The 25,815-nt window shown below is 49.3% G+C and overlaps 3 protein-coding genes across 7 annotated transcripts in view; 2 read left to right on the top strand and 1 right to left on the bottom strand.

Moving 5' to 3' along the window:
- Positions 1-1,098: 1,098 nt before the first annotated feature.
- On the top strand, positions 1,099-2,676 carry LOC147131853 (calaxin-like). Of its 2 annotated transcripts, none has more exons than XM_086014863.1 (7): positions 1,099-1,240; positions 1,338-1,470; positions 1,683-1,835; positions 1,923-2,027; positions 2,093-2,241; positions 2,311-2,415; positions 2,494-2,676. In XM_086014863.1, exons 2-7 carry the CDS (start codon positions 1,413-1,415, stop codon positions 2,545-2,547), a joined length of 624 nt encoding a protein of 207 aa, XP_085870989.1. In that variant the 5' UTR covers positions 1,099-1,240; positions 1,338-1,412; the 3' UTR covers positions 2,548-2,676. The 2 variants fall into 2 exon arrangements, with proteins under 2 accessions (XP_085870989.1, XP_085870988.1); XM_086014862.1 differs by having other exon boundaries at positions 1,101-1,265.
- A 450-nt stretch (positions 2,677-3,126) lies between these two features.
- pex1 (peroxisomal biogenesis factor 1) lies at positions 3,127-12,700 on the top strand. Of its 2 annotated transcripts, none has more exons than XM_086014854.1 (23): positions 3,127-3,319; positions 3,967-4,116; positions 4,178-4,261; positions 4,339-4,453; positions 4,961-5,592; positions 5,681-5,800; positions 6,421-6,544; positions 6,665-6,777; positions 6,851-6,930; positions 6,998-7,133; positions 7,403-7,499; positions 7,589-7,759; positions 7,829-7,983; positions 8,648-8,837; positions 8,942-9,108; positions 9,183-9,317; positions 9,403-9,569; positions 9,647-9,789; positions 10,602-10,705; positions 10,765-11,154; positions 11,901-12,068; positions 12,148-12,278; positions 12,350-12,700. In XM_086014854.1, the coding sequence occupies exons 1-23, from the start codon at positions 3,218-3,220 to the stop codon at positions 12,420-12,422; spliced, it is 3,747 nt and encodes a 1,248-aa protein (XP_085870980.1). In that variant the 5' UTR covers positions 3,127-3,217; the 3' UTR covers positions 12,423-12,700. The 2 variants fall into 2 exon arrangements, with proteins under 2 accessions (XP_085870980.1, XP_085870981.1); XM_086014855.1 differs by having other exon boundaries at positions 9,403-9,467; positions 12,350-12,698.
- Positions 12,701-12,930: 230 nt separating this feature from the next.
- elmo1 (engulfment and cell motility 1 (ced-12 homolog, C. elegans)) overlaps positions 12,931-25,815 on the bottom strand; it is a 41,204-nt gene continuing 28,319 nt past the window's right edge. For 2 of the 3 annotated variants that reach the window (XM_086014856.1, XM_086014858.1), the window contains 15 exons: positions 25,622-25,773; positions 25,071-25,149; positions 24,657-24,698; positions 23,765-23,815; positions 23,522-23,644; positions 22,784-22,912; positions 22,419-22,523; positions 22,244-22,352; positions 19,722-19,858; positions 16,077-16,240; positions 15,678-15,790; positions 15,089-15,196; positions 14,936-15,018; positions 14,298-14,375; positions 12,931-14,101 (listed from right to left, as the gene is read on the bottom strand). In XM_086014856.1, coding sequence (XP_085870982.1) covers positions 13,901-14,101; positions 14,298-14,375; positions 14,936-15,018; positions 15,089-15,196; positions 15,678-15,790; positions 16,077-16,240; positions 19,722-19,858; positions 22,244-22,352; positions 22,419-22,523; positions 22,784-22,912; positions 23,522-23,644; positions 23,765-23,815; positions 24,657-24,698; positions 25,071-25,149; positions 25,622-25,773 — 1,674 coding nt within the window. In that variant the 3' untranslated portion in view covers positions 12,931-13,900. The remainder of the gene's footprint in view (positions 14,102-14,297; positions 14,376-14,935; positions 15,019-15,088; positions 15,197-15,677; positions 15,791-16,076; positions 16,241-19,721; positions 19,859-22,243; positions 22,353-22,418; positions 22,524-22,783; positions 22,913-23,521; positions 23,645-23,764; positions 23,816-24,656; positions 24,699-25,070; positions 25,150-25,621; positions 25,774-25,815) is intronic. The other variant, XM_086014857.1, reaches the window with a different exon arrangement.

A 25,815-nucleotide genomic window follows, 5' to 3' on the forward strand; every position in this document is an offset into this window, starting at 1 on the left:
CTTTCTAGCAAATAAACGCCGTACGTGTTCAAACGGTGTTTTTACTATTTAAGTTACAAAAACGAGCTATTCAGATATTCATCATGTATTTAAGCGTATGGCTGTATGTATTTTTTCAAACAACATACTTTCGCTAATCAGTTGCGAAATTGTAGTTAATTGGGACGGAAACACATGAAAATTTGTTTAGATGTCATTACGATTGATATACACTCGTTCAAAAGTGTGGGGTCACTTCTTTTTATTTTTGAGACATAATAAACTTGTTAAATGTGAATGGGGTTAAAATGGACAGAAAACACAATCAGCTCAGATATGTTTATGTACAGTATATTCATATTTCAAAATACATATTTTGTAACATTTCTCCTTGAGTGATTATAATGAAGCAGCACGGTGGACGTAGTGGTTAGCGCGTTTGCCTCACAGTTTTGTGGTTCAGCGTTTGAATCTGGGCTCCAACTTCCTGTATGGACCTAAGTGGGTTTTTCTCATTTTCACACTCCAGAAACACGCAAGTGATTATCAGGTCCGCCGAAGTCTCTAAATTGTGAATGAGTGTTCGTTTTATATGTGTACTCACATGGTTGGCTACAGGGACGGTATTTCCATTCATTCTAATTGGGAAATGGGATTTAGACACAAGTGTATCTCAAGGCAAAACTCTGTTATGCCGCTTGAATATTTTAAAGACATTGGACTGTACATTTCATATAAAAAAAACCAACCCTTCTTTTTCTAGAGTCGTCCCCCCTCCCCACGATTGTCCGTAATACGCTTGCTCATAAAGTCCATGCAGGCCAATACTTCGTTAACAAGTTGGTGTCATCAGAAAATACTTCGCCCCTGCGGTTTAACTTTTAAAAAAGCGTACAAAAACAACCAAAACCTTACATGCAAAAACAAGGTACTGGCCACAGCATTTAAAAAATGAAATAAATTGCCGCAACGCATTAAACGTGTGTGATGACGTCAGCAAAGCCCTGGTGTAGAGGACGATGGCGAGACGCGGTCGCTCTTCTCTAAAACTCTGCCTTCTAATCCACGGAGAGTGCCAGTCAGTTGGCTATTGTTAATAAAAGACACGTTGAAAACGAAGTCTGTTCCATGTTTATTTTCACTCCATGGAGCTTTCTCCAACACTCCCCTCCCACCTGCCTCCCCGGCCTTCCCCCTTCGTTACCCCGGCAACGAGCGCTCGCCGTTGCCCGGTGGACGGACATGCTCCCACGCTAGTAAGGTAGTAAACGATGTTAGCCAGCCAGGTAAACCGAGAAATTACATCCAGAAATAATAGCTTCGTGTGGTTGCGCTAACTTGTGTTGCTTGACTGCCAGGTACTTGTTAAGGTGACTCCACGTCAACTTCCAGCCCCAGGTCGTCCCTTTTGAGACCCAAAGTAGGGGACAAACATGTCCAAGAGGCTTATCCAAAACCTCGCCAAGACCATCTCGAAGCAAGTGGACCACTGTGAGTTGCTTTGCTGACAAGATAACGTGGCTAATGTTGCAATTCTAGACTGTTGGGAATGAATGTAAAGGACGTATTACGGCGGTGTCCAAACTATGGCCGCGGGCCATTTTCGGACCACTGTTTTTTTTTTCCGGGCCGCGGCATACGCTATAAAACAAACATTGGAGATGTCACATTTTTCTCACACGTACCTCCTCCTGTCTTGTCAGTCAATCTAACGGAGGTCGAGTGCCTTATTCGTGAGTTTTACGCCATCCTCGGACAGACGACGAACACCGGGAAGAGTAGCTTGGACGAAAGGAAGTTCAGAAGCATACTGACGAACGAGTTCGGTCTCACCAACAACACCATCATGGAAAGAGGTATCGCTTATGACACAAAGACATCATTTTTATCTTTTTTTTTTTTTTTTTTACTTGGATCGGAGCGCGACATGATCTGCTTTCCAGTTTTCAGGACGTTCGACAAGGACAACGACAGCTTCGTCAACTCCAAAGAGTGGGTGGAGGGCCTGTGCGTCTTCCTTCGCGGCACTTTGGATGAAAAAATCAAATGTAAACGGGATAAAAACGCAACGTGATCTTCGACTTGTCCGGCTAATTTGCCTCCCGTCCGCCAGACTGTTTCCACGTGTACGACCTGAGCGGTGACGAGTACATCGCCAGGGAGGAGATTCTTCTCATGGTGAGGAACTGCCTGCGGCTGCACGGCGAGGAGGACCCTTACGACAGCATCAAAGACCTGGTGGAGATCACGCTCAAGAGGATGGTGAGACGTTGGCCGCGCCGCGCCGCGCCACGCCACAGAAACATTGAATGCAAATATTTCCATTGACAGGACCACGACAACGACGACAGACTGTCTTTTGAAGACTACAAAAAGTCGGTGAAAGAGCTGAACATTGTGCTCGAGGCTTTCGGGACGTGCCTCCCCAATGCCACGGTAACCGCAAGCTAGTGATTAGAAACATTGAAGACATACTATGTGAATAATTGCTGACTCTTATATCTGTTTTCACAGAGGATTGAGATGTTCGAGCAGCGCGTATTTAATAATAAGTGGGACCACAGATGAAGTCCATAAGCCTTCAACTATTTTTTTACACACATCAATAGCTGTTTGTTTTTTAATGTGTAAATAAAGAGATCGTGTTAATGTTATTTTTAAAAATAAATATCCATGTGTGGTTTTGGCTGCAGTGAATCCGACAACTTCATCCTTGCTTTTCTCCATCAGGGAAAAAACATTGAACAATACTGATTGATATATTGGGCAATTTTCCATTATGGTGTTTACAGAAAGTATTTCACTTTGTTGCCTTTGAAAAACAGTCAAGGACTATTGTTTTATTTATATTTTACATTTGATAGAAGCGTTGTACTGTCAGGCAAAGATGTACGACTATGGATCTCAGATTGATTTTGGTGGCCTCCCATTGCCACAAAGGTTAAATGCCGTTGAGTTGGTCAACTTTCACATCCTTCACAAATTCACAACTTCAATCGTTTGTAAACACAGCAGCATCCCCGCGACTATTTTACTTCTGCAGCCACGTTCCAGAGCCCACTTCCTATTGTGGGCGCTTCAAAATAAAAAACTCACTCCCTTTTCTGAAGCGTGGGGGGTTTTATTTTGAAAAACAGTCACCTGCGCTTCCTCCTTTTACGCCAATAGCTGCCCGTGCATGTAGCCCGAGTAACTTTGCATGTCACTTTTAAATGTCGTCAAACTTCATGCGTGAGACATGTTCAGCGGAATTCAACCGGTGACTGTTGTGTTTATCAACGCGAAAAACTGCTTCCTCCACGTGCCCGCGAAGTTGATTTCCCATCTTTCGCTGAGCGAGGTAAGCTAGCCACAGTTAGCCGCGGTGGCTAACCTCCGCCTGAGTTTCCTTCGATTTTGGCCAAAGGGTCACCCTGTGGCGATCTGCAGGGCGGACAGCAGCACTCCCACGTCCTCCGCCCTAACAATTCCCTCGCTTGGCCGCCGGCAGCCCTACTGGCTACGAACGACCCCCCCACCCCCCCCAACTGCGATTGCACGGTCATAGCCTCCACTGAGCTGGATCGTCCCGAGCCCACCACGTCTCACTCGCTCTGCTCCCCACACTCACTCCTGCAAGTCTTCTACATCTCTCTTATTAGTTAGCGTCCCCAATCAGCTGCTGCTCTCGCTCCCAGACAAGTGTAGCCCATTGCTCGAAGTGTCCCCCGTCTCCATGGCAACCACGCCAAAGTCCACTACAGTATTTTAATGTGGAGTGAGTGAATACTTGAATAAGAATTGCTGGATCGGTTTTTGAGACACTAGACACTTTTGAAACTAGAGACTGTGCCGTGTTTTTGAAAATGCTAAAATAAAAAAGGGAAGAAAAAGATGACACGCAATTAGGAATATTATGGAAAACACACGTTGACTTATCCAGGTTTGCTCAGCGGTACTGGTCCATTTTTATATCCTCCGGCATGACGTCAGTGACTTTTGTCCTAGAACCAGGCCTTGGAGCTGTCCAGCAGTCACGACGGCCCGCCGGCGTTCCTCAGCTGGACTCTGAGCCGCAGCGCCTCCGTCTCGGACGGCCACCGTGTAGAGCTGTGCAGACACCTGGCAGACAAGCTGGGCCTGCGGGACGGACAGGAGGTAAAAGTCCGTCTGTCGTCGCGCCACCGCCGCGGCTTGATCGTCTCGTTGCGTTCCTCAGGGGTTCTTGAGGGCGTGTCAGCAGGTGTTGTCGGTGCATCGGGTGTTTGTGGAGCCGCTCTCGGCTGACGACTGGGAGATCTTGGTATGTTGTCGCGCGACTTAAGAGGCCAAATAAAATGGAGTTTTATGGTGTCCTTCATGCGGCCTGACACTTTTCAGGAGCTGCATAGTGGCGCGCTTGAGCAGAAGCTTTTGGATCAGATCCGAGTGGTGTTCCCAGATGCTGTTTTCCCCGTGTGGGTGGACGGCCACACGGTCATCTACATCCAAATAGGTAAACATGTATTCAAGGCCTTTTTTTTGGGGTCATTTTTTTTTTCAAAACAGCGCAAACTCTTTAGTTCAACACACTGGTGGATTTTTGTGAAAAAGTCATAGGCCTTAGTATGAAGTTATGTTTTTTTGTTTTGTGAGAATTAAAAAAAAAAAATTGTTGAAAAATGTTCCCCCAAAAAATCCCAGAATTTTTGGGGAGAATTTTTTTTTTTTAATATTCTAAGAATAAAGTTCTATTTTTTTAAGAAAAATGATCATTTTATGAGGGGAAAAAAAGTTGGGTTTTTAATTGAGATTAAGCTGTTTAATATTTCTTTCCTCAACGCCTTCTTTGAGAATACATGTTGACCCAAAAAAAAAAAAAAAATGCAAAAAGCAAAATGAACTGAGGTCTCGTCCTGTGATGTCATGCATTCTGCATTTTGGACATTTTTTGGTGACGTTTGATGTCTTCCTTCTGTGGGTCCATTTTCAAAATGGCTGACTCGGGCCTCCCTTCCCGCAGCATCCTTGTCGCCTTCGGTGCCTTACGGTCGGCTGGAGCCCTTCACCGAGCTCGCGGTGACTCCCAAGAAGCACGCCGGCCGCACCGAGGCGCCTCGCCGCTTCCACTCGGACCCGACGCCCGCAGCCGCCGCCCCCCCTCACGCCGCCCCCCCTCCGAATCAGCAGCGGGGCGGCATAGCGGACCTAAAAAGTCTTTTCGGCTCCATGATGAAAGGCACACGTGACCCGCTTAAGGAGCTCCCGTCAGTACCGGACGTCCCCGCCCTGCTGGCCGACGCCCTCTACAGAGTTTGCGGCAACCCGCCTCCGTCCCTGGCCGCCGCCGCCGCCGCCGCCAGCTACGTGGCGCCCGGCGTGCTTCACGTCTTCCCGTTGAGCCACACGTGGGATTTGGAGGTCGGCGGAGCTCAGCCGCAGTTGACGTACGGGCTGCTGTCCAAAGTGCCCTCGCCCAAGGAGCGAGCCGAGGCGAAGAAGAAGAAGAAGACGAAGAAGGAGGAGGAGGACGAGGCAGGGGAGGGAGGAGCGGAGGCCAAAGGTCAGAAGGCCACGGTGGTGCGCTTGGTGTGCCACGGCACGGATATGCAAAGGCGACACGCGGAGGGAAACATCCACTGTGGTCACGTCTGGGTGAGCCGCGCAAAAAGAATACGATGCACTCATCCGCGCTTTTGCCTGCTTGGACTTGCTTTTCGATTTTTTTTTTTTTGTGCCACAGATTCCTCCCGTCTCGGCTGTCAGGCTCAACGTCCTCCCACATTCGGCCGTCAGAATCAAGCCGGTGAAGTCAGCTGTTAAAGTGGCGTCCGCCATTCAACTGCAGCCTCTGAATCCTCTGGTGAGTCTCAAAGGAGGCAAACTCATGTGCAGCAATTCACGTCTTTTTTTTTTTTTAAAACAAGATACATTTGTTTAATGTGGATACACAAGAATCTCGTACAAATGGCCTCACAACATTAGGAGCACCGTGCATCATTATCGCGTCATTGTGATAACGGTGCCTTGTAGTACTCTTTATAAAAACAAACACTTTGGACACAAGAAGCATCCATCCATTCTCTGAAAAATAATAAAATAGTTCTATATTTGCATTTCCCATCACACTAAGTGTTAGCATTAGCATTGAGTTAGCGGACTAAAGGTTAAGCTCTGCTTGTTTTTTTTTGTTACTGTATCTTTATTTGGAACTCTTCCAATTTCACATAACATAACATTAATTCATGTCATTCTGTAGCCTAAATATATTTGTCAAACAAGAAGGAAGTTATAAAAATATCTTGATTATTTATTTTGAGAAAAAAAAAAAAAAGAATCCGATGAGAGCAGTAGGATAAAAAAAAAAAAATGTCATCAATGTAACATTAACAGAATAGTATTTGTCTTTTTGAGAGAAAAAAAAAAATACTGACCTTATGAGAAAAAGTGAGATATTTTTCAAAAAGGTCTCTTTGTCCTCAGACGGAGGAGGCTGAGGAGGAGGCGATCCAGACGGCCTTCCTGGGCTGGCTGCACTCTCAGACTCACCAACCTTTGGCCTGCTTGACGCCACGAGCCGGCTTCGTCCTCCTACGCGCCACTGATGGTGAGTCAGCAAAAAAAAAAAAACAACAAAAAACACCATTTTTTTTACACACGTGCCATCACCCAACTCCCATCATTTCAGTTCCAAGGCACCTGAGCGTGCGGGTCTTTTCCCTTCCAGACAAATTGGAGTTTGCCGTCACGGTGCTGAGACCAGAACCGGAACCTGAGAGCGACCGGCCGGACCAGCTGTTTCTGCTCTCACCTTCCGTTTTACAGAAGAAACGCATCCAGGTGGAGTGGATTTGTTCTTTTCCAAATGCATTCATTCCATCACGGCCTCACGCCTTTTGTGGCCCACGTTCAGGTCGTCCCAGCGGCGCCGTCCGCGGCGGCCGCTGAGGCCGAGCCGCCGAAAGAACAGCTGCCCTCTCTGGATTCTCTCGGGTGAGTCGACAAGGGCGTGGACCGCCATTTTTGGTACTCTCGCTTTGAAAAGCTTCCCGGTCCTCAGAGGTGTGGACGAGCTGAGCAGAAGAAGTTTGGAGTTCATCTCGCGCAGTCTGCTGGCCACGCCGTTGTCCAGGGAGCTGCTGGGAGTCATCGGACGGGGACTCAAAGGCGGAGCGCTGCTCATCACCGGCGCTCAAGTGAGATGTCGCCGCGTGCTTGCGACGCGCCCGCTTCCTGTCGCGCGAAGGCCTGGAGCAAAGACAAACACAATCGCAAACAAATGGATGAGACGAACAGACCCAGGGCTTTATTGCGGAGGGAATTTTTTGGGACATTTCTACAAGCATAAAAAGCATGATTTGGGAAACATTGGGTACCCTAATCAAGAAAAAAAACACATTTTTGGTCTCTTTGTACTGGTACCGACAGTAGTTAGGTGTCCCTAATAAAGCGTCCCCTTCCCTAGGGCAGCGGAAAGAGCGCCCTGTCGCGCGCCCTCTGCAGGAAAGCGGCGGACGACCTGGACGCGCACGTGGAAGTGTTGGAGTGTAAAAGGTTACAAGGTGCTGCGCTGCCGACGAGTCGCCTCCATACCGCAGTCGATGTATTTATTTATTTATTTGTTTCTTTTGAACATGAATTTGTTTTCCAGGCAAACGGGCGGAGGCGATTCGCCGGACGCTGCGGGACATTTTCACGCAGGCGGAATGGAAGCAGCCCTCGGTGGTGCTGCTGGACGACCTGGATCACGCCAGCCGGGCGCCGGCCTCGCCCGAGCACGAGCGCGGCCCCGAGGCGCTCGCGCACCTGCACGTCGCGCAAAGTATTTTTCCCGTTTGGCCGCCGTTGCCGTTGGAGGCGCTCCGCTCTCATTTTTGTCTGCTCGCCGTAGGCTTGCTGGACCTTGTGAACGAGATGATGGAACAGGACGCGTTGATGTGTTTGCTGGTGACCAGCGAGAGCAAACGCTCGCTGCACGGCGCGCTCACGCGAGTGCGCGGAACGCACTTCTTCCAGGCCTTCGCGCACATACGGCCGCCCGACAAGGTCAATGGCTGGCGTTGACGCCACAAGTTAGTTAGGGGCGAGACCGATTATCGGGCCGGGTCGATATTTCTGCATGTTGCCGCTTTTTGAAATATCCGACGTTTCCAACTTCGATCGGGTTCAACTTTATTTGAACTTTCGGTTACGTTTGAGAGATGCCGCTGAGCGGAAGTTGAACATTCCGCTTCTATCAAACTTGGTCATCTTGAGTTGCTGTCGAAAACTTTCGGGAGATATTTATTCGTTGAAGTTTTGATTGAATGCTGATGAACCCGACAGCATTTTTTGTCAAGAAACAAACAAACTTGAACACAATGAAAATGTGTCAAGTTAATTCATAAACACGGCATTTAAACTATCGGAGTTTGTATTTGTAAAAAAAAAAAGAAAAAAAGTGACACCGATACGTTCTCTTTCACCGCAAACGAATATCGGCTACAAAAATCCGTTATCGGCCTCCTTAACTACTAATAATCGGCATCGGCCCAGAAAATATCGGTCCGTCTCTAATGCAAGCGCGCACAAGCAATCAACTAAATCACAAACATAAACTCGCATGTTCCAGGGGTCAATCTGGGACCCCCCAAACGTTGGCGTTTTTTTGTGTCAGGTCTCCACATTCACAATCACACTCAGAGAACAAGCAAGTCATGTGTGCGCGCAGGCCCAGAGAGCAGACATCCTCAGTCACGCGATCCAAACGAGGTGCGGCCCGTCCCGGCCGGACTGCGTCAACTTGGACCTGGCCGCTGTCGCCAAGGAGACGGAGGGCTACCTGCCTCAAGATCTGCTGCTGCTGCTGGAGCGAGCCCTCCACGCTCAGGCCGCCCGCCAACAACAAAACCACAGCCCCGGTAGCGTTGCGCACGCGACACACCCTACTGCCTTGCGCTTCGCCCATTTTAGCCTGGATTGTCCCGGGGAGTCTTCCCGCCACTACGTCGCGTGTGTTTGGCAGGCGCGTCTTTGTCGAGGCAGGACTTTGCCCAGGCTCTCGAGGGTTTCACCCCGCCGTCCCGGTGGGGGGCGGACCTCCACGTTCCCAGCGGAGGGGGCCTGGAGACGGTCGGGGGGCTGACGGAGGTGCGGCAGCAGTTGACGGACACCATCTTGCTCCCGGCCAAGGTCAGCCGAGGCGCCGGCACAAACGCACAAAGGGTGCGCGCCCTCGGGCGCTGACGCTCGCCGCTGCCTTTCAGTACCCCGTCCTGTTCTCCAAGCTTCCCATCCGCCATCGCTCGGGAATTCTGCTCTACGGAGCGCCGGGCACCGGCAAGACGCTGCTGGCCCGGGCCGCCGCCAAAGACAGCGGCATGAACTTCATCGGCATCAAAGTATGTGCGTGCGCGTACCGGCGTCACGAATCCGTAGCCTCGTCCTGAGTGTGCTGCGGCGCTCATTCGCGCGTGTGCGTTCCAGGGTCCGGAGCTCCTGAGTAAATACATCGGCGCAAGCGAGCAGGCGGTGCGAGACGTCTTCCAGAGGTGGGGAGCGCGCCCGCCGCCGCATTCCACCTTTTTGTTGGTGTTGTCAGAGCGCCACTTGAGACGACGGCACAAAATGCTGCCTCTTGCAAGTTGGCCAAAGTGTGGATGAAACTGTAGTTGACCACATTGTCCACAGGATGGCGACACTTGACCGGAATTTTTTTTTGCCATGACAGGGCGACGGCGGCCAAGCCCTGCGTGGTCTTCTTTGACGAGTTTGACTCGTTGGCGCGCAGGCGCGGCCACGACAGCACCGGCGTGACTGACCGAGTCGTCAATCAGCTGCTCACTCAACTCGATGGCGTCGAGGGCCTGCAAGGTGCGTGCGTGCGTGCGTGCGTGCGTGCGTGCGTGCACGAGAGTCACTACGAGCTACTACTTTCAAAGCCTGACCCGAGTTGAAAACCCCATTTCAGAATCCTACTTTCAACCCTAACCCCAATTTAAACCCTGTTTTGAAGCCCTAACCTTAGTTTAAAACCCCAATTAATTAAATAACTAGTGTGACCGTTTCAAACTAGTGGGCATTATCCCGCCGAAATGCGACATGGAAAATCATCCCATTGAAAATAAGGTGACAGAGGAGAGTCCACTGTACATCACATTTTTAACAAGCCAGAGCTACTTTTCCCGAGAGGAGTGCAAAACTGGCCTGCGTGACGTGATCACACGACCATGGCGTCCCGACAAAGGGCAGAAATGAGTCGGTGGTGACATACCTCCCTTGGTGGGCCGCCGGGAAGTTCCTGGTGGCGGCGAAAGTGCCGATCTTGACTCGCCAAGTCCTCCTCGTCCGCGTCCCGTCGGCAACATTGGTCAGCGTCCTTGAGCAGGGTTTTATTTTTGACACTCAATTTTGGCCGACACAAAGTAAAGCCTTTCAAAATAATGAACACAATGTGGCAAAATCATAGCGGTCCAAAAAGCAAATTGCTCTGGCTGTCCAGTGACACATTTGCACCGCTCGCTCAACTCGGTGACCGACCTGTACGGATTTAAAATGGCTCCTCCAGCCGGGTCAGGGCAGCCATGGTCATCTCCGGTCCTCAAGGGCCGCTGTCCTGCCCGTTTTCCATCCCTCCCCGCTGCAACTTACAATCGTGATCCTTTGAACGAACGCGTGTCTTTCAGGCGTTTACGTGCTGGCCGCCAGCAGTCGGCCGGACCTCATCGACCGGGCTCTGCTGCGTCCAGGCCGACTGGACAAGTCGCTGTATTGCCCTCCGCCCGGCCAGGTCTGATGATGTCACAGGAAGTCTCTCTTGGCCGCCTCAACAACCTCGTCGTCCCGCAGGAGGACCGCTTGGCCATCCTGAAGATCCTGAGCACCGGCATCCCCTTGGCGCCCGATGTGGACCTGGAGGAGGCGGCGGCGCGGACCCACGGCTTCACCGGCGCCGACCTGAAAGCGCTGCTCTACAATGCCCAGCTGGAGGCGCTAAACGACGACCGGGAGACCACGTGCGACGACATGAGCCTGTCCTCCATGACGTTCCCGAACAGCAGCAGCGGTTCCGATGACCTAGCGGACGACGGCGGCGGCGAGGACGACGGCGGCAGGAGCCCGGAGACCGCCGACCTTCACGTGTCGGACAATCGACAACACCAACAAAACGGCGACGACGTCTGGAGGCTCTACTTCGGAAGCTCCTTTGAGTCCGAGTCGGATGAAGGGAGTGTACGGGTACGTAGGGTATGCTTCTCGCTTGCGTCACCTGGAAAGTTGCAAAAATTCCACCTCCAAAGCCAAATTTGACTTGACGTGTCACAAGTAGAGTCACGGAAAAAATCCATTTGGATTCAAGACAGGCATTCCAGGATGAAACGTGGCTATTTTCTGGGGTCGATCAAAGACCAAATTCTCCTTGAAAAGTTGTCTGATTGATACTAGGTTAGTAACAGGAAATTTGGTTGACTTTTCTCTCATGACTAGACCCATCAAATGGTCTCAAAAAGCCATGTAGGAAAAATATGAAGTTTGCTATTTTGGTTTCAAGCAGCAATTTTTGCTCATTTTGGTTCTTCAAAGAAAAACTAATTTAAGAATTCAGGCCCTGCAATCAATTTAACTTGGCAACGTGAAATTTGGCAAAACCATAAAAAACACGCAAAGTAGCCATTTTAACGATTCCTTCTCAGACCGACTTTTTGCCCGTTACTACCACCATGAATTTTGGGAGACATGTCTATAATTAGACATACAAAGGAAAGTCTCAACAAGCCATGACTAAAAATAAACAGGAAGACTGACATTTTGGTTCAAAGCGGGTATTTCGGGTTGATTTTGAAAAATTGCTTTTTTTTTTTTAAAGGTTGTGTCCGATGACGTTAAATTGCAACAGATTTTAGTTTTCATCATTCAAATATTGGTGGCTAAGCTTCATGAATTACTTTAAACCGAAAACACTAAAGTGAATGCTTTTTCCCCAGCACGGCCCTGGACATACCTTGGACATACCGGCCCCCGAAGCCGGTTTTTCGCTGCCCCCCCTCGCCATGCCTTCCCTCCAGAGCGGATTCCAGGAGCTGGGCGACGAGCAGCTGCGGCGCCTCCGGGAGGAGGTCGCATGCATCAAGCTCAACCACCGTCGAGCCAACGTCAGTCAGCAAGCCGTCCGTGACGCTCGACTGCTCCGTCGTGCTGCATTCACTTGCAACGGTGTAAATGTGCGTTTAGGGGGAGCGCGTGCGTGCCCAGCCCACCTCCAGCCCACCGGGCATCCTGCTGAGTCGCCGCCACGTGCTCGCCGCTCTGGACGCCACCAGGCCGTCACTTGGCAAGGACGACTGGAGCAGATACACAAAGCTGTGAGTGGCGCACAAAGTCATCACATTAGACACACGCCAAAAAGTATTGACGCGTGCGATCATGTTTCCAGATACGAGGATTTTTCAGGAGGCAGAAACACCACGCAAACGTTGCAACCAGGGCGACGCGTGACCTTGGCGTGATGCAGCACTCAGACAATTGTTGCTTACAGTTTATCTTTAATTACTATCATTATTGTACATTGTGTATAAAAGATTGCCAACAATTTAAAGAAATAAATTTGGGGGGGTGGGGGCACTAGAGAACATTAATCTTCATGTTTCCAAGTAATTATTTACACTAACATTGAACGAATGGGAGGTTTTAAATTTGGCTTCCTGAAAACTGCAGCTGCCATAAATCAAGCCAAAAGATTCTTAGAAAACGTAAAAAAAAAAATAAAAAAAAAGTTGACCCATTTTATTTCCACTTTTTATGAGCACCAATATGTGAACGCGCGCACACACACAAAACACTCAGCCTGTGCTCTTGAGGGGTTGGACACTCTTCCCCTCCGGAGTTGCCCCCCGCCCGGCTTGGCGCGTGTACGTTGGGGTTCACCCCGGTGGACGAGAGGGAAGCCTCCCTCTGCCTTCGGGCAGGGGGGGGGACGTGTCCTGACTGTTGTGAAGAAAGACAAAATGCACTTAACACCTTTCAACTTTTAATGTAAACAGCAGTTTTGTGGGGGCTTTGAAAAATCCTAAAGACAAAACGTGACGGGCTTAAATAGGAAGAGATTGGGAGGAGTGTGTGCTGGGCAGGGGTGCCCAAGCGCCCCTATCCGGCCCGTTTGACCATTTGACCGTCTGCCAACACACCCGACTCAAACGATCAGCTCGTCAGCCAGCTCTGAGAAACCTGATAAGTATCCGGATCGTTTGAGTGAGTTGTGTTGGAAGATGGAGATATCGAAAAGAGGCTGGATCGGGGGCACGCGAGGAGGGCTGGACTTGGGCACCCCTGGTGTAGGGGGTTGTAAATACGGCATTTTATACATATAGATATAAAAAATCATACTAGAAATCACAACCAGGATCTGTTTTTAAATAAAACACCTTCACCTTCAAATGTTTGTCAACACGATAGCTTCCCTTTTCCACCCCCCCAAAAATGTTTGTAACAGCTTGACAATTAAAGAAATGAACACTAAATGATAAAGTAAATATTGCTCAGGAATGTGGTGTACAGCAGTCGTTCAGGGATTTTGTGACAAGGGAAAAAAGTTGTAACAGTCTTGAGCGGACAAGAAGTGATTTTTTTTTTTTTTTTTTTTTAAAGTACTTCTCGTGGTGTGGGGGGAAACATTTAGCTGCCACAAATATGGTGAAACTTGTGTCATGTGACAGGAAATAAGTGGACTAAAACTAACATGGCCGTCCCTCCCTGCACTGAAGTCCTGAGGACAAATCATAAAAAAACAAGAGTTTAAGGGAATGTTTGCAGGTTTCTTCTGGTCTCCATAGCAACAAGGAAGCAAAAAAAAAAAAAAATCAGTCACAGTTCTTGAAATTGTCCAGTTTTAAGGAAGGTGAAGAAGAGGGAGGTGAAGGGGACGGGGGGGGGGGGCGACGGGGGTGGGGGGGTTCCAGTGAATACAGCAGGGCTAAAATAAGCTAAGCTAATTACAGTCGTAAACAAAGTCATAGTTGCTGGGCTCTTTGGGAATGGGGGGCGGCGCTTCGGGGATCTGGATGTTCTCCAGGTCCAGCAGGCGTAGCTTCATCTCCATGGAGAGCAACGTGTCCATGTCGGATTTGGTGTAGTCACTGGTCATCTCCTTGCCCAGAAGCGCGTTCAGACCGTCGGTCCACACGCAATACTGTACATGGGATCGGGGGGTGGGGGGGGGAGAGAAAAATTGTATGTATTGTAGCCACTGTGATTGGTGAACCGACGTGAACAGCAAGCGTCTCATGGCGTCTACCGGTAGCTTCTCGTTAGCTGTAAAAGCGACTGTTGTTCAAAAAAGCACTTAGCGGCATTAAGTACGTTAGCCCACACTTTGCTCATCTCACCTCGTGCTTGTCCGGAGCGATAAAGTTTAGATACTCGTCCGACTCGTAGAGGATGGAGAAGGCCAACTCCAGCACTTCCTGCAGGGGGAGAGAACGATTACATGCTAGCCACCCATATGGGGCCGCCTTGTGAGCTGCTTGATAAACGACAGGGACCTTGGCGGTCCGATCTCTGGCGACATGGAACGTCGCCTCTCCCCAGAGACTCTGGAGTTGCCGAGCCGCTTTGGGCATACTTAGTACCCCCTCCGGCTTGGCGCGTGTATGTTGGGGTTCACCCCGGTGGACTAGAGGCCCCAGGACACCCGAGCCCACCGTTGGATGACCGACTTTGCGGTCGTGTCATGGGATTTGCCGCTGCCTGTTTTGGACGTTCGGGTGAAGGGAGGGGCGGAGCTGTCAACCGCTCACCGCCCGGCGGCGAGAGCGCTCCGACGGCGGGGAACGACGCCGGTCCGACCCGGCAGGGCCAAACGTATCGCGAGGGTTTGCTGGGAACGCCTGGCGGAATTGCCCGTCAGAAAGAGTTTCAACAGTGTTTGAGGGGACCGTCTTCCGCGATGCGGCCCCAGATAGTTAATGGATGGACAATACGTTCAGGGTGGCGCCGCTAGCGCTTTTGGTTAGCATTAGCATACCTTGTTCTGCTTGAGAGCGCCCTTCTCCTTCATATGAGGACAGTCTTTTCCCGTGATGACCGCCTTGATGTCCGCCACGGGCACTGCAGAGAAAGGAGCCGTTAAATCTTGACATATTGTCTCCTGGCCGTGTTACAAAACGGCAGCGCTCACATTTGTCCTGCAGAGAGTCGTGGGGTACCTCCCCTTGGGGGCTCTCCTCAAGGTCCCCGTAGTGCAGGACCTTGTGGTTGGGGGACAGCCGGCAGTACCAGAATTTGTCTAGAAGCGGCACAAAGAAACGAGATGAGGCTTTTTCAACATTAACGGCAAACTACTGTGACTTGAAATGGACGGCGTTTGTTTTCGTGCTAGGCTAAGGAGTCGGCAGGTCGGCGCTCTAGGATGGTAGCGGGCGCTCGGGCACCGCAGCCCTGGAAAAGACACTTTAGGTGGCTCTGGTCCACGGGGAGCAGACGGAACTGTGGGCGGTGTGGAGGACGCTAGCAACTGTGTGTTTGTGTGTGTGTGTGTGCACAAGTCCATATGACGGCTCAAAATGCCGCATGCTCAATCAAAATAGCCGCTAGTCGCTTCTCATTAGCTTTGTGTTGCTTCCAAAAGATGCTAACGGTATCTGCTGCAACCTGCCGGTGGTGTCTTCTCCGGTCCGCTGCTCGCCGATCAAGGGATTGCGACCGACAACTACTTTTAGCCTCTGGTAGCTAATGCTAGCGGCTAGTAGCTAACGCCAGCATGTCACCTTGTCTCCTGCGACTGCTGATCTTCCTGAAGCACGTTCCTTCACACAGTCGATTGAGCCTCTGCTGTTTGATCAGCTCCATAATCTCCGGCTGGATCTTCTCCCTCAGCTCCCTGCGCGCAACCGGAATACGTTAGCGTCCTGTCACGCGCACACTCACACGTTAGCTTGTTTCTCAAAGGGCTTGAGATGCGGCCGTGGTGTATTGATCTCAGTATGAGCGCTGCGTCTGAACGTGCAAGTTACGCAAATGAGACACAAACGAGGAGGGACGAGCAACATTACAAAGATTGACATGGTCTTTTGACGAAAAAAAAAAACACGTTTTGTTTTTGTTTATGCACAGTCACCGCTGAAATAGGAGCGACGATAAGAAACGCGCGCCATTGGCCGACTCACAGGATGGGGCGGGACTGGAAGTCCTCCTGATTCATCCTCTCCGACTGTCGTATCTTGAGGATCTCGGCGTAGCTCAGGTTCTGCAGGCGGCTCTTGAACTGGTCCAGCGAGTTAGGCTTGAGCGTCAGCGCTCGCATGATCTGCTCCCGCACCACCTGCATGACCTGCGCCGCGGCGAGGGGGCGGAGTCAGCGGCTGCACGTCAAACTTCAGAGCCACTCTCTTCATCGCATCGACATGAGACGGCGGCGCGGGTGGGGTTCGGCGCCGATAATCTTGACGTTCTAAATCGTGACGTTCAAAAGCGCAGAGGCTTCGGCTTGTGGCAAACGAGAGGTAACAACGTTTTCAAATGCCAATTTTGACTGCCTGTAGCCAACGGAAGGAACGCTCTGGAGGAAGGATACGCGCAGCCGAGATGCTGCCAGCGCCCGGGCCCGAGCCACATCAAGCGTGTCACACCGGACCCACGCGACACAAGAAGCGTCATTAAAATGAATGAGAAGGCTGAGCCATATCCCGGCATGCGTCAACAACAAGACACTCAAGACCGTTGATGCGTGCAAATAGAATAAAGGCAAAACGTGGCTCCGCCGCTGCTCATGCTAATGGATGATCATCTCGGGGCACTCTAGCGTGCTCAAATATAAGCGTAGGCCACTTGCACTTGCACATAATGAACACACAAGGGCTTTAAAAAAAACCCAAAAAAACACAGATTTGGGGGGGGGAAAAAAGAACAAAAAGAACCAGAGGCGCACAGCAAACCCTCTCAGCATCTGTCCGAGTAGAATGGCAAGACAAAAAAAAGAAAAAAAAAAAAAAATCAAGTAGCTCGAGAGAAGCTCGCTGACGGAGTGGGAGGTGAAGCAGGGTGATAAAAATAGCCTGTCTGAACGCAACAAAAGGGGGGAGCAGGTGGCGGTATGGGAAGGGGGAGGTGGGCTGCGTCCAAAGACTTGATGTAACAAAAGACACGCCGAGCCAGTCACAAAAGGGGGGGGGGGCACCGTGGTGGGAGTGGTGCTACTACACTGTGCTGAAAGGTGCCAATGAGCCAGTCGCTGTGGCAATTCAACCCCGAGCGATTCTGAACAACGTGAAAAGTCCCACGTGGCGCCCAGAGAGCGGCTTCGGAATCCCTTCGGTGGGAGGAATACGGTCATGTCATCATGAGAAATATTTGGGAAGAATTGATCGTAGTATTCGTCAATCTTTAGGCGAGAATGGATGTGGGCACCAACCGTTGGATCGCAACAAAACCAACGGGGCAAGTCCCGAGTCAGGGTGCAAGATTGTGCTGATCCAGGATGGCCGCGAGACCAATATTTAGGTGGTGGTCCTGAATCAGAACGAGACCACACGTTTGGCATGTTTGGTTGGGAACAGAAGCAAGCAACAAAGTGCTGAGTCAGCGTTGGCGCCAACCCTGCCGTCAAAAAGCAGAGCGCGACTCCAGCAATTTGGGGAGAATCACAACTCTGGAATATCATCAGAAAAAAACGTTTGGGCATCAAGAAATGGATGCCAAGACAGCAGCAAGGCGGAAAGCTTTGCGTCTGTTTTCCGGGACTCTTTGGTTAAACTTCGCCATGCACGACACCGCCGATAAAGATGATTGGGGTGGAGCAGAGCCAAAGCACGCAAGCGCAAAGTCTCTCGTCGGCGTTCCGGGATTGCGCTAATCCCCCTTTAGTCATGCGTCAAGATTACGCCGAAATCCCAAAAGAGCAAATCAATCTATTGCGAAATGCGAGATTTGGAGGACTCGGGGATTGGAGTGGAAGCAAAACGGCAAGGAAGTGCTAATGCCATGTTGAGGGATATTTGGGCAACATTGGAAATCGGGATCGTTGGGGTGCGCATCCTCCCAAAAAAGACCATTCCACGCATGGCGGGACGCTTGGATTTGATATGGTACGCCTCAATTTGAGAGGCTATGATGCAATCAGTTTCTTCTTGTCATTTTTGAATGAACGTGTCAATGTTCCTTCAAATATACGTCTCCAATGGTTCAATATGTATCTCGATATATTCTAAAGTGGAGCAATTTGGTTCGCAATTTATCAATCCAAAGCCATTTTCCCATTGTTCCACCCCTACATGGCTGCATTTGTAACGCAGAAACCATTTTGAGAACCAACTATTGGATGGCAAAGTGGAATCGGCGTTGTTGCGCGACTGGGCTAATCCAGGATTGGGCTAATCTAGGAATATTTGGGAACAATCACAAAGCATGCTATCGGTTCAAGCTTTCTTTTCGTACTCCTCCGTTCAAGAGAACGGCAATTTGGAATCCAATTTGGATTGGGAGGAAACGACGTGGGCAAAGGGAAAGTATTGAGTCGGCGCTCCAGGATCACGCTAATCCCACGTTGACCTCCCCCAGCTCCGGGTAAAAACATCAGCGGATGGATGAAGCGTGGCGCGCCACCATATCATTCCCGAGGTGACAAATGTGTGTGTGTGTGGCTCAATCCCATTCATAACACAGACCCCCCCCCCCCCCCCCCACACACAACCCCACCGCCCTCCCCCGTCCACACACGGTGTGTAATCCGGTAGATTATTTTTGCAATTTGGGTCGCCGGCATGACCATCCTCCATCTTCCTCCTCCTCCAGGTAACATAAACACTCCCTCCTCTTTCTCCCCCGACCAAGCCCTGCTGATTGACCCCCCCCCCCACCCCCCACCCCTTGCTCACGAACACACTTTCTACTTACATGTCGGCTCCATGGTTGCGAGCGTGTGCGCGACTGAATCCCGAATCCTCCGCAGCTCGGGCGGACCAAGAGGATGAGAAGGGGGAGGTGGGGTGTGCGTGCGTGCGTGCGTGTGCGGGGAGGGGAGGCAGATGGCCGTCTAGCTGATGGCGGCTGACAGCGAGCGCGTGTCACAGCGGCGGAGGCGGCTCGTGTTGTCGTTTTGTCTCCCCCGATGGATTCCTTTCCCAAGCATTCCCGTCGCCGGGAAAATTCTCAGCGCCGTGCCCGCTTTCTTCTCGTCCCCTTCCCCTCGCTCTCTCTCGCGCTCGCTCAGCCTTATGTTGATCTACGGTTTCAAGAGCTCTGATTGGACGCACGCCACCGCCGCACGCGCCAATTGCGATGCGGCCAGAGGATCACATGATGCGCGCGCGTGTGTGTGTGTGTGTGTGTGTTCGCGACATCATAGAGGAGATGGAGGGAGGGCAGGGAAGATGAAAACGCTGGCACAAACATGGTGACAATACAAGGCAGCGCGCCGGCCCAAACGGCATCGAGCGGCGCTGCCGTGTTTGGAGGAAGGTCGCCGTGGCAACGGTTGCCTGGCAGTCGGCGGTTAGCATCAGAGCCCTCGCCGCCGTGAAAAGCGCGATTGGCAGTCCGCACACAATTCATCGTATTCAATCTGGCTTTTGATTTTTTGGGCGCGATTGTGAACACCACGAACACCAACAGACGTGGTGGGCGTCAAGAGTCTCAAACGGACGCTTCAAATCGAAACTGCAGACTCGACACAACACATAGGCGGGACGCTACCGAGGATTCAAACCAAAATGGCCGACTCGCTTCGTCTTTTGACTTTTTCCCGAGGTGCGTCTACTCACGGCGGGCATCGTGAATTTGCCCAAAGCACGCTGGTGTCCCCGTGAAGGACTGACCTTGTTGAAGTCCTCGCTGGTGGCCCTCATCTCCTTCCAGGTCTTGTTGAGCAGCTGGATGCAGATGCAGAAGAACTCCTCAAAGGAGCGGTCGTGCGTGAAGAACATCGGGTGGAAGTCGTGGCAGTTTTCGCCGGCTGCGGGACAACAAGCACGCACGGGGTCACGTTCAACTTGGAACGACTGCAAAGAATCTCAGGAGTCCCCCGGCCACCCCCCCCCCCGCCCCCCCAAAAAAACAATCTCAAAAATCATCTTCGCCAATTGAAATGAATGCTAATGCAATTTAATCCTGACACTGTTTGTAACATTTTTTTTTTCTTCTATAAATGAGAAAAATGCTGCTCAATAATACAGTACTTTCTTCAAAAAGAAGGAATCACCTCATTCAGTAGAAAGCAAAAACAAACAAAATGTTTTGCTTCAATGTTGTTGAAGCCACAATGGTACAAACAGACGACCGCAATTCCCCAGTAAGCCACAGTCATAGCAACTCTTTGCAGAGGATAAAGAATATGTCCCTGCGGTTATGTTATGTTATACTTTGACATATGTTGCTCCGACGTGAGTGTTCAAAATATCCATTTCTTAAAAAACATCACATTGCTGCTATTTGGCAGCCTGTCTATGACGCCGCCTCGCATTATGTGTTAGCATTAAGCTAACAGGGGCCGGGGCCCGGATTGGCTGAAGCTGCCGTCACACGCATGTTTCCGCATTGCTCTTTTGCAAAAACGGCAAGGAACACGTACACAGAAAGAAAGACGCAGCGCTAAGATCGGCGCACATCAAGTGTTCCTCTTGGGACGCGTGTGCCTTGGCTGAGGTCAGCGGGTCCCTGCTGTCATCCGAGCGGAAATCTATTTTTGTGCCCGTGTGCGCGTTACCCGAGGGTTCATGAATGTGTGACGTCAGCTCGTTAGTGGGCCGGAGGACACCATGCAAATGAGGCCTGCAGGGGCGCGGGGGGGGCTTCGGCGGGCACAGCGCCACCCCTGACATCTGCCAACGTCCACTGCGCGTGTTTGTGTGTGTAAAAGAGAGTCACCTTGTAGCGGAGCCACATGATGAATGCACAGTGAAGGATGTCATCCTCGCTCTAATTGCCAGCCTCATGCCCCCACTGTGACAAGGGGAAAGTGTGCCCGCGCGCACGTGCGTGTGCGTGTGCGTGTGTGTCCAGCGAGCAACGTCAGCACCATTTTACAGTCCGGCGGCTGTGTGTGCGTGCGTGCGTGTTAAGTAAGCGGGCTAACGGCAAACATCACTGAGCAAAGTGTCATCTCGTGGTGCGGTGGTTCTCGACCGGGTGGCTCCAGGACACTGACAAATATAGTCGATTGAGCCAAACAAATCGTTTCTGGCCCCCACAAAACGGGTTTGTAATTGCGCACCTAAAAAAAAAAAAAAAAAATCAAGCGGATCATAAAGCATCAAGACCAATAGTTACATAGACAACCATATTCAGTAGTTAAATGATTCTCACCCATAGCATACTAGCCTAAAAAATATGCTCGCTCAAACTGACATGACATCACACAACATTTAGACATGAGCGCTAACATTATTAGCATTAGCATACAATCAGAGTTAGGTCCTTAAAGTCACATTTTGGCATCGAGGCAGAGGGCTACATTGTAGATGACACGGCCTCCGCCATCGACTATTTCCATTCTTCTGATGAAGATGCTGCGCTCCTTTTTCCAAATGAGTTACTTGAAAGTTGAAGCAAAAAGGCGGAGGTACTTTCCATGTTGCCAAGTGGCGTCAAAGCACCGTGGGAACATCTGCGCTAATCGGCTCTAATGAGCTTAGCAGCTAATTGCAGCCGCGCGAGCCTCGCGGGCGACTCGCTTCTCCGACACTTCAAGGAAGTCAAGGAAGCAGGATAACGGCGGCGCCAAGTCTCTGCGCTGGCTACAGCATGTTCTTTTAAAAAAGAACATTTTATCTCTCATGTTTTTGCCCGATGCCTTTCTTTAAACGACTTTGGGATTTTACTGACGTGAAACATCCCTTTCCCCGTTTTGTTTTGCCATGACTACCCTGAACGCCTTTCGGTGCGAGAGCTGCGAGCGCTCGAACGCCACTCCGACCCCAACAATGACTCCAGACGGCCAAAGTGAGCGAGAGACTGGAGATTGTTACGAGTTGCCGGGAGAGCGCCGCCGCAGCAGATGGAGAGCCGGGAGCGGGCCGGCAGATGGAGAAAGGATACAAAAATAAAGAAATATATCAATAAATAATCACGCGGAGGCCGAGATGGAGACACGCCAGCAAGCAGAAAACAAAAAAACAAAACATCTGCTGTCAACACAGTCCAACTTGAGCTTATTAACAAAGATGAAACAATGTAAACAATAAAGGAAAAATTATACATTTAATACAATGACACATTTAAAATCAACAAAACCACATTCATATAATAGAACAATAAATATAACGAATAACAGACAATGAATACAACTCATTTAAAAATTCAATACAATGAATCAAACAAATTGAAAAGTGGCTGGACTTACGCAGCTCGCCCACTTTGAGGATCTCGCAGAGCATCTTGGTGAGTTCGATGCTGCTGCGTCCGAACGGACACTCGTGCTTGTCTTCTCGACTGCTGTTCTCCAGAACGATCTGGCGCGCCGGGGAAAACAACACTTGTCATTTGTGCATCGCGTTGGCCGCTGATTGCGGACTGACCCTGATGTAGGCGTCCTGGTGGTGCCTGGCAAAGTAGAGCATGTTGTCCAGCGCCAGCATTCCGGGAGGAATCTGGGTGAAATCCACAGCTGGGTTCACGTGGTTCTGCGGAGCAGGAAATAAAAAGACTACGTTTGCAACATTGATGCTAGTTTTGTTTGCCTGTCTATGGGGTTTTGCATTGTGCCTTAGCAATGAGCTAGCAGACTTTCACAAGACATCGCTAATGCGGTTTGGTTAGATACGCAATGTGTAACCGTCTTCATTTTACGTTCACTGCCAGCATCGAATGCCCCCCCCCCCCCAAGAAAAATGTGTCCCAAAAACTCGCAAGTTGAGGTATATGGTTGGCAAGGAGCGCTTACGATGAATCCGAGCTTCTTGTAGTCGCGCGTGTACATGGATTTGCGCTTCTCGGTGCTGCCGCCGTTGTTGGACTCGCAGTCCACGTCGAAGGCGATCCGACGCAGCTCGAAGATGATGTCCCGCTGAGCCTGACAAAAACATAGACAACTTCACTCCTGGAAAAATTAAACATTGAAAAATTCTTGGAAATTACATGTGTCACAAAAAAAAAAAAAAAATCCAACATTTTATTTCCTGAAAAATATCGTACATCCACACCAGAAAATGTGGATTTTCTCCCATCACAAGAAGTCATCTTTTTTTATCCCATGAGATTTTTCCTTTTGTTTTCTTGTCATATTTTTCTTCAAAAAGTGCAGTGTAATTGCAATTCTACCCTAAAAAAAATCATTCATAAAATAACATTTTTTTGTGTGTTTTTCTAAATTGGACTTTGCACATTATTTTCTCAGAAAAAAAAAGGCTTTTTTTTTTTACAGAATTACATTTATTTCCACAAAAATATGTCTTCTATCCTTGTATTTTTTTTTCCTTGTGATTGTTTTTCACAACTTATTAATCAGAAATTTAGAAGTTTTCTAGCCCTCATAAAATGACTATTTCCGTAAAAGAAATTAATTCAACGTTATTTCTACAGCAGTTTAACAACAACTGCAGCTCAATTATATACAAAAGGATTTCCGCCATCCCCGCCTCACGATTCTAATATATTTTCCCTCATAATTCCAAATGCTGACCTGGTCCTGCGGGTCCATCTTGGTCATCATGCGGTCCTCCAGCAGGTTGAATGTGAGAACCTGCAGAACGTACAGTTGGTGCGCCATCTCGTCGTTGATGGGCGTCGGGCTCCGGATCACATTCTGCCAACCGCAAAATACGTCATCAGCGCAAAGGCCCCCAACGCCCCAGAAGAAGAAGAAGAAGAAGAAGGAAAACCAAACAAAAAGTGAGCCAAGTGGGTCGGTTCGAGCGGCGCTTACGCTGAGGATGATGGAGCGCAGTTGCTTCTGGGCCAAGATATGCGCCATCTCCTGCACACCAGAAAGGGACGATAAGCAAACAGAAATGGATTGATACATCATAATGATCAAATAACGTGACAATGAATGGCAGGAAAGAAAAGAAATAATAGGGGGGCGTACAGTCCTCATGTTGTAGTCTCAGGGCCAGACTGAAAAGAACAAAATGGTTGCTGGAAAAAAAATAAGAATTCATGATAAAAAGTCAAGATTTCTTTAAATGAAATAGTTAAACAGAATAATGTCCTAATTTTAATGAACCACTCACTGATATGAATTAAATTAGGATCGTTTTTTTTTTTGGTCTGCACAATTGTGATGATTTTTTTGTATTACAGAATTACTACCTAAAAAAATTGAAAATATTCAAATAAAATTCAAAGTGCATTTTCCCCCTTCCTGTAAAATTATCATTTTTGCCTAAAACTTTTTTTTAACCCTACTTCTCAATGTTTTTGGAAATTCAGATGATTTTCTTGACACACATTCCTCCAAAAATTCCTTTGATTTCAAATTGTTATTTTAATGTGAAATGAAGACATTACTGTAGAAAAATAAAATGTTTATCCTTTGAAAATTTTAAATGATGTGTTTTGTATTATATCTTTATTCTATTGAATTATTCTTAAAAACATTTAGATACATATTTTTTATATATATATATAGTATATTTCTTCCCTTTACAGTGCGGTACAGTAACAGCATTTGTAATGAGAAAAAATAAAAATGAAAAAAAAAAAAGAATAGGCGAACGTAAGCTTAAAAAGTCCACCGACTTCTGGTAGGGGAGGGGTGTCTGTAAATTAGGGTACTACAACCAACAGCAACTAGCGTAGTGGATCGGTGCACTTACTGTCAGGGGACAATTTAGGATGTCCACAATGTGCTCATCAAACTAGCGCGTTGTGGTCGTGCGTGGCGAGGAAACAAAGTCAGAAAAAAAGACAACAAACAACACAAGGTGAGCGAGAGTGACGGCGGCGTTGACAAAAGATGAAGAAAAAAAAAAAAAAAAAAAAAAGGGGGGAAGCTTGGGTGCAGGATTACTGCCAAGAAGGAGTTTTTATTTTCAACAGTGTGATGTCATTCCAATGCGGCATTCCGGCATATGTGGACGGGAGGAAGTTGGGGGAGTGTGGGGGGGGGGGGTCATTCATTATTAAAGGGCACAGCCGGCTGGACGGCAGTGATGCAAGGAGGAAGTTAGAAAGTGCAGGCAAAAGCGGGCAAGGAGGGAGGAGGAAGAGGAGGAGTGAAGCATCCTTACTTGTCTCCTTTCCTCGGGAGCTTTGAGGAAGAGCGCGTTGATGACGGCGATGGTGTACGTCTGGATGTCTTGATCCGTGCTGGAGGGACACACAAAGAGCGCTCATGTCACCTTTCAAGAAAAGGTCTAATGTATTTTTAAAAAATATTTTGAAAAATGTAAACAAAACAGAGAAAAGGTGAATCCACAGGTGCCAAAGCGTGAGTGTACGTGGGTCGATTGGATTTATACAAATCCCTTTTAGGAGCGTGCCCTCAATTTTGTGCGGATGCTAATCGTGGCAGGGCTCCGTCCCGATCCCCTGCCAATTGTGTGGCTTTCACTGTAATATCTTTTGAACCTGTAAAAGTCATTTGCTTTTCTCGGAAATTACAATTTTTTGAAAAAAAAAAAAAAAAAAAAAATGGCACCAAAGCATCAAAATAAGAAACAATATTTTAAAACATTTCACATAGTATTTTTTTTTTATCGGAATACTCGAGTTGTTTTCTGGCAAAGCTTGTCCTTGTCATTTGCAACTTCTTCTGGTATTTGCGCAAGTGCGTGCTCACCCCTGCAGGTGCGGTATGAGCTGCCCGATGGTGATCTCCTGCGCCACCTTGTGGTAGAGGTCCTGGCTGTTGAGCACCATGGACTCCAGGATGGCCAGCGAGCGCTGCAGCACGGCCGTGTCCATGGCCGCCTTGTTGACATAGCCGGCGATCTGCAACGCAAAGAGGACGCCCGCCATTACTGCCCGTACGCT

The sequence above is a fragment of the Filicampus tigris genome, chromosome 18, assembly GCF_054856515.1.
Source record: "Filicampus tigris isolate MCC_2025a chromosome 18, RoL_Ftig_1.0, whole genome shotgun sequence".
NCBI classification, from domain to species: Eukaryota; Metazoa; Chordata; class Actinopteri; order Syngnathiformes; family Syngnathidae; genus Filicampus; species Filicampus tigris.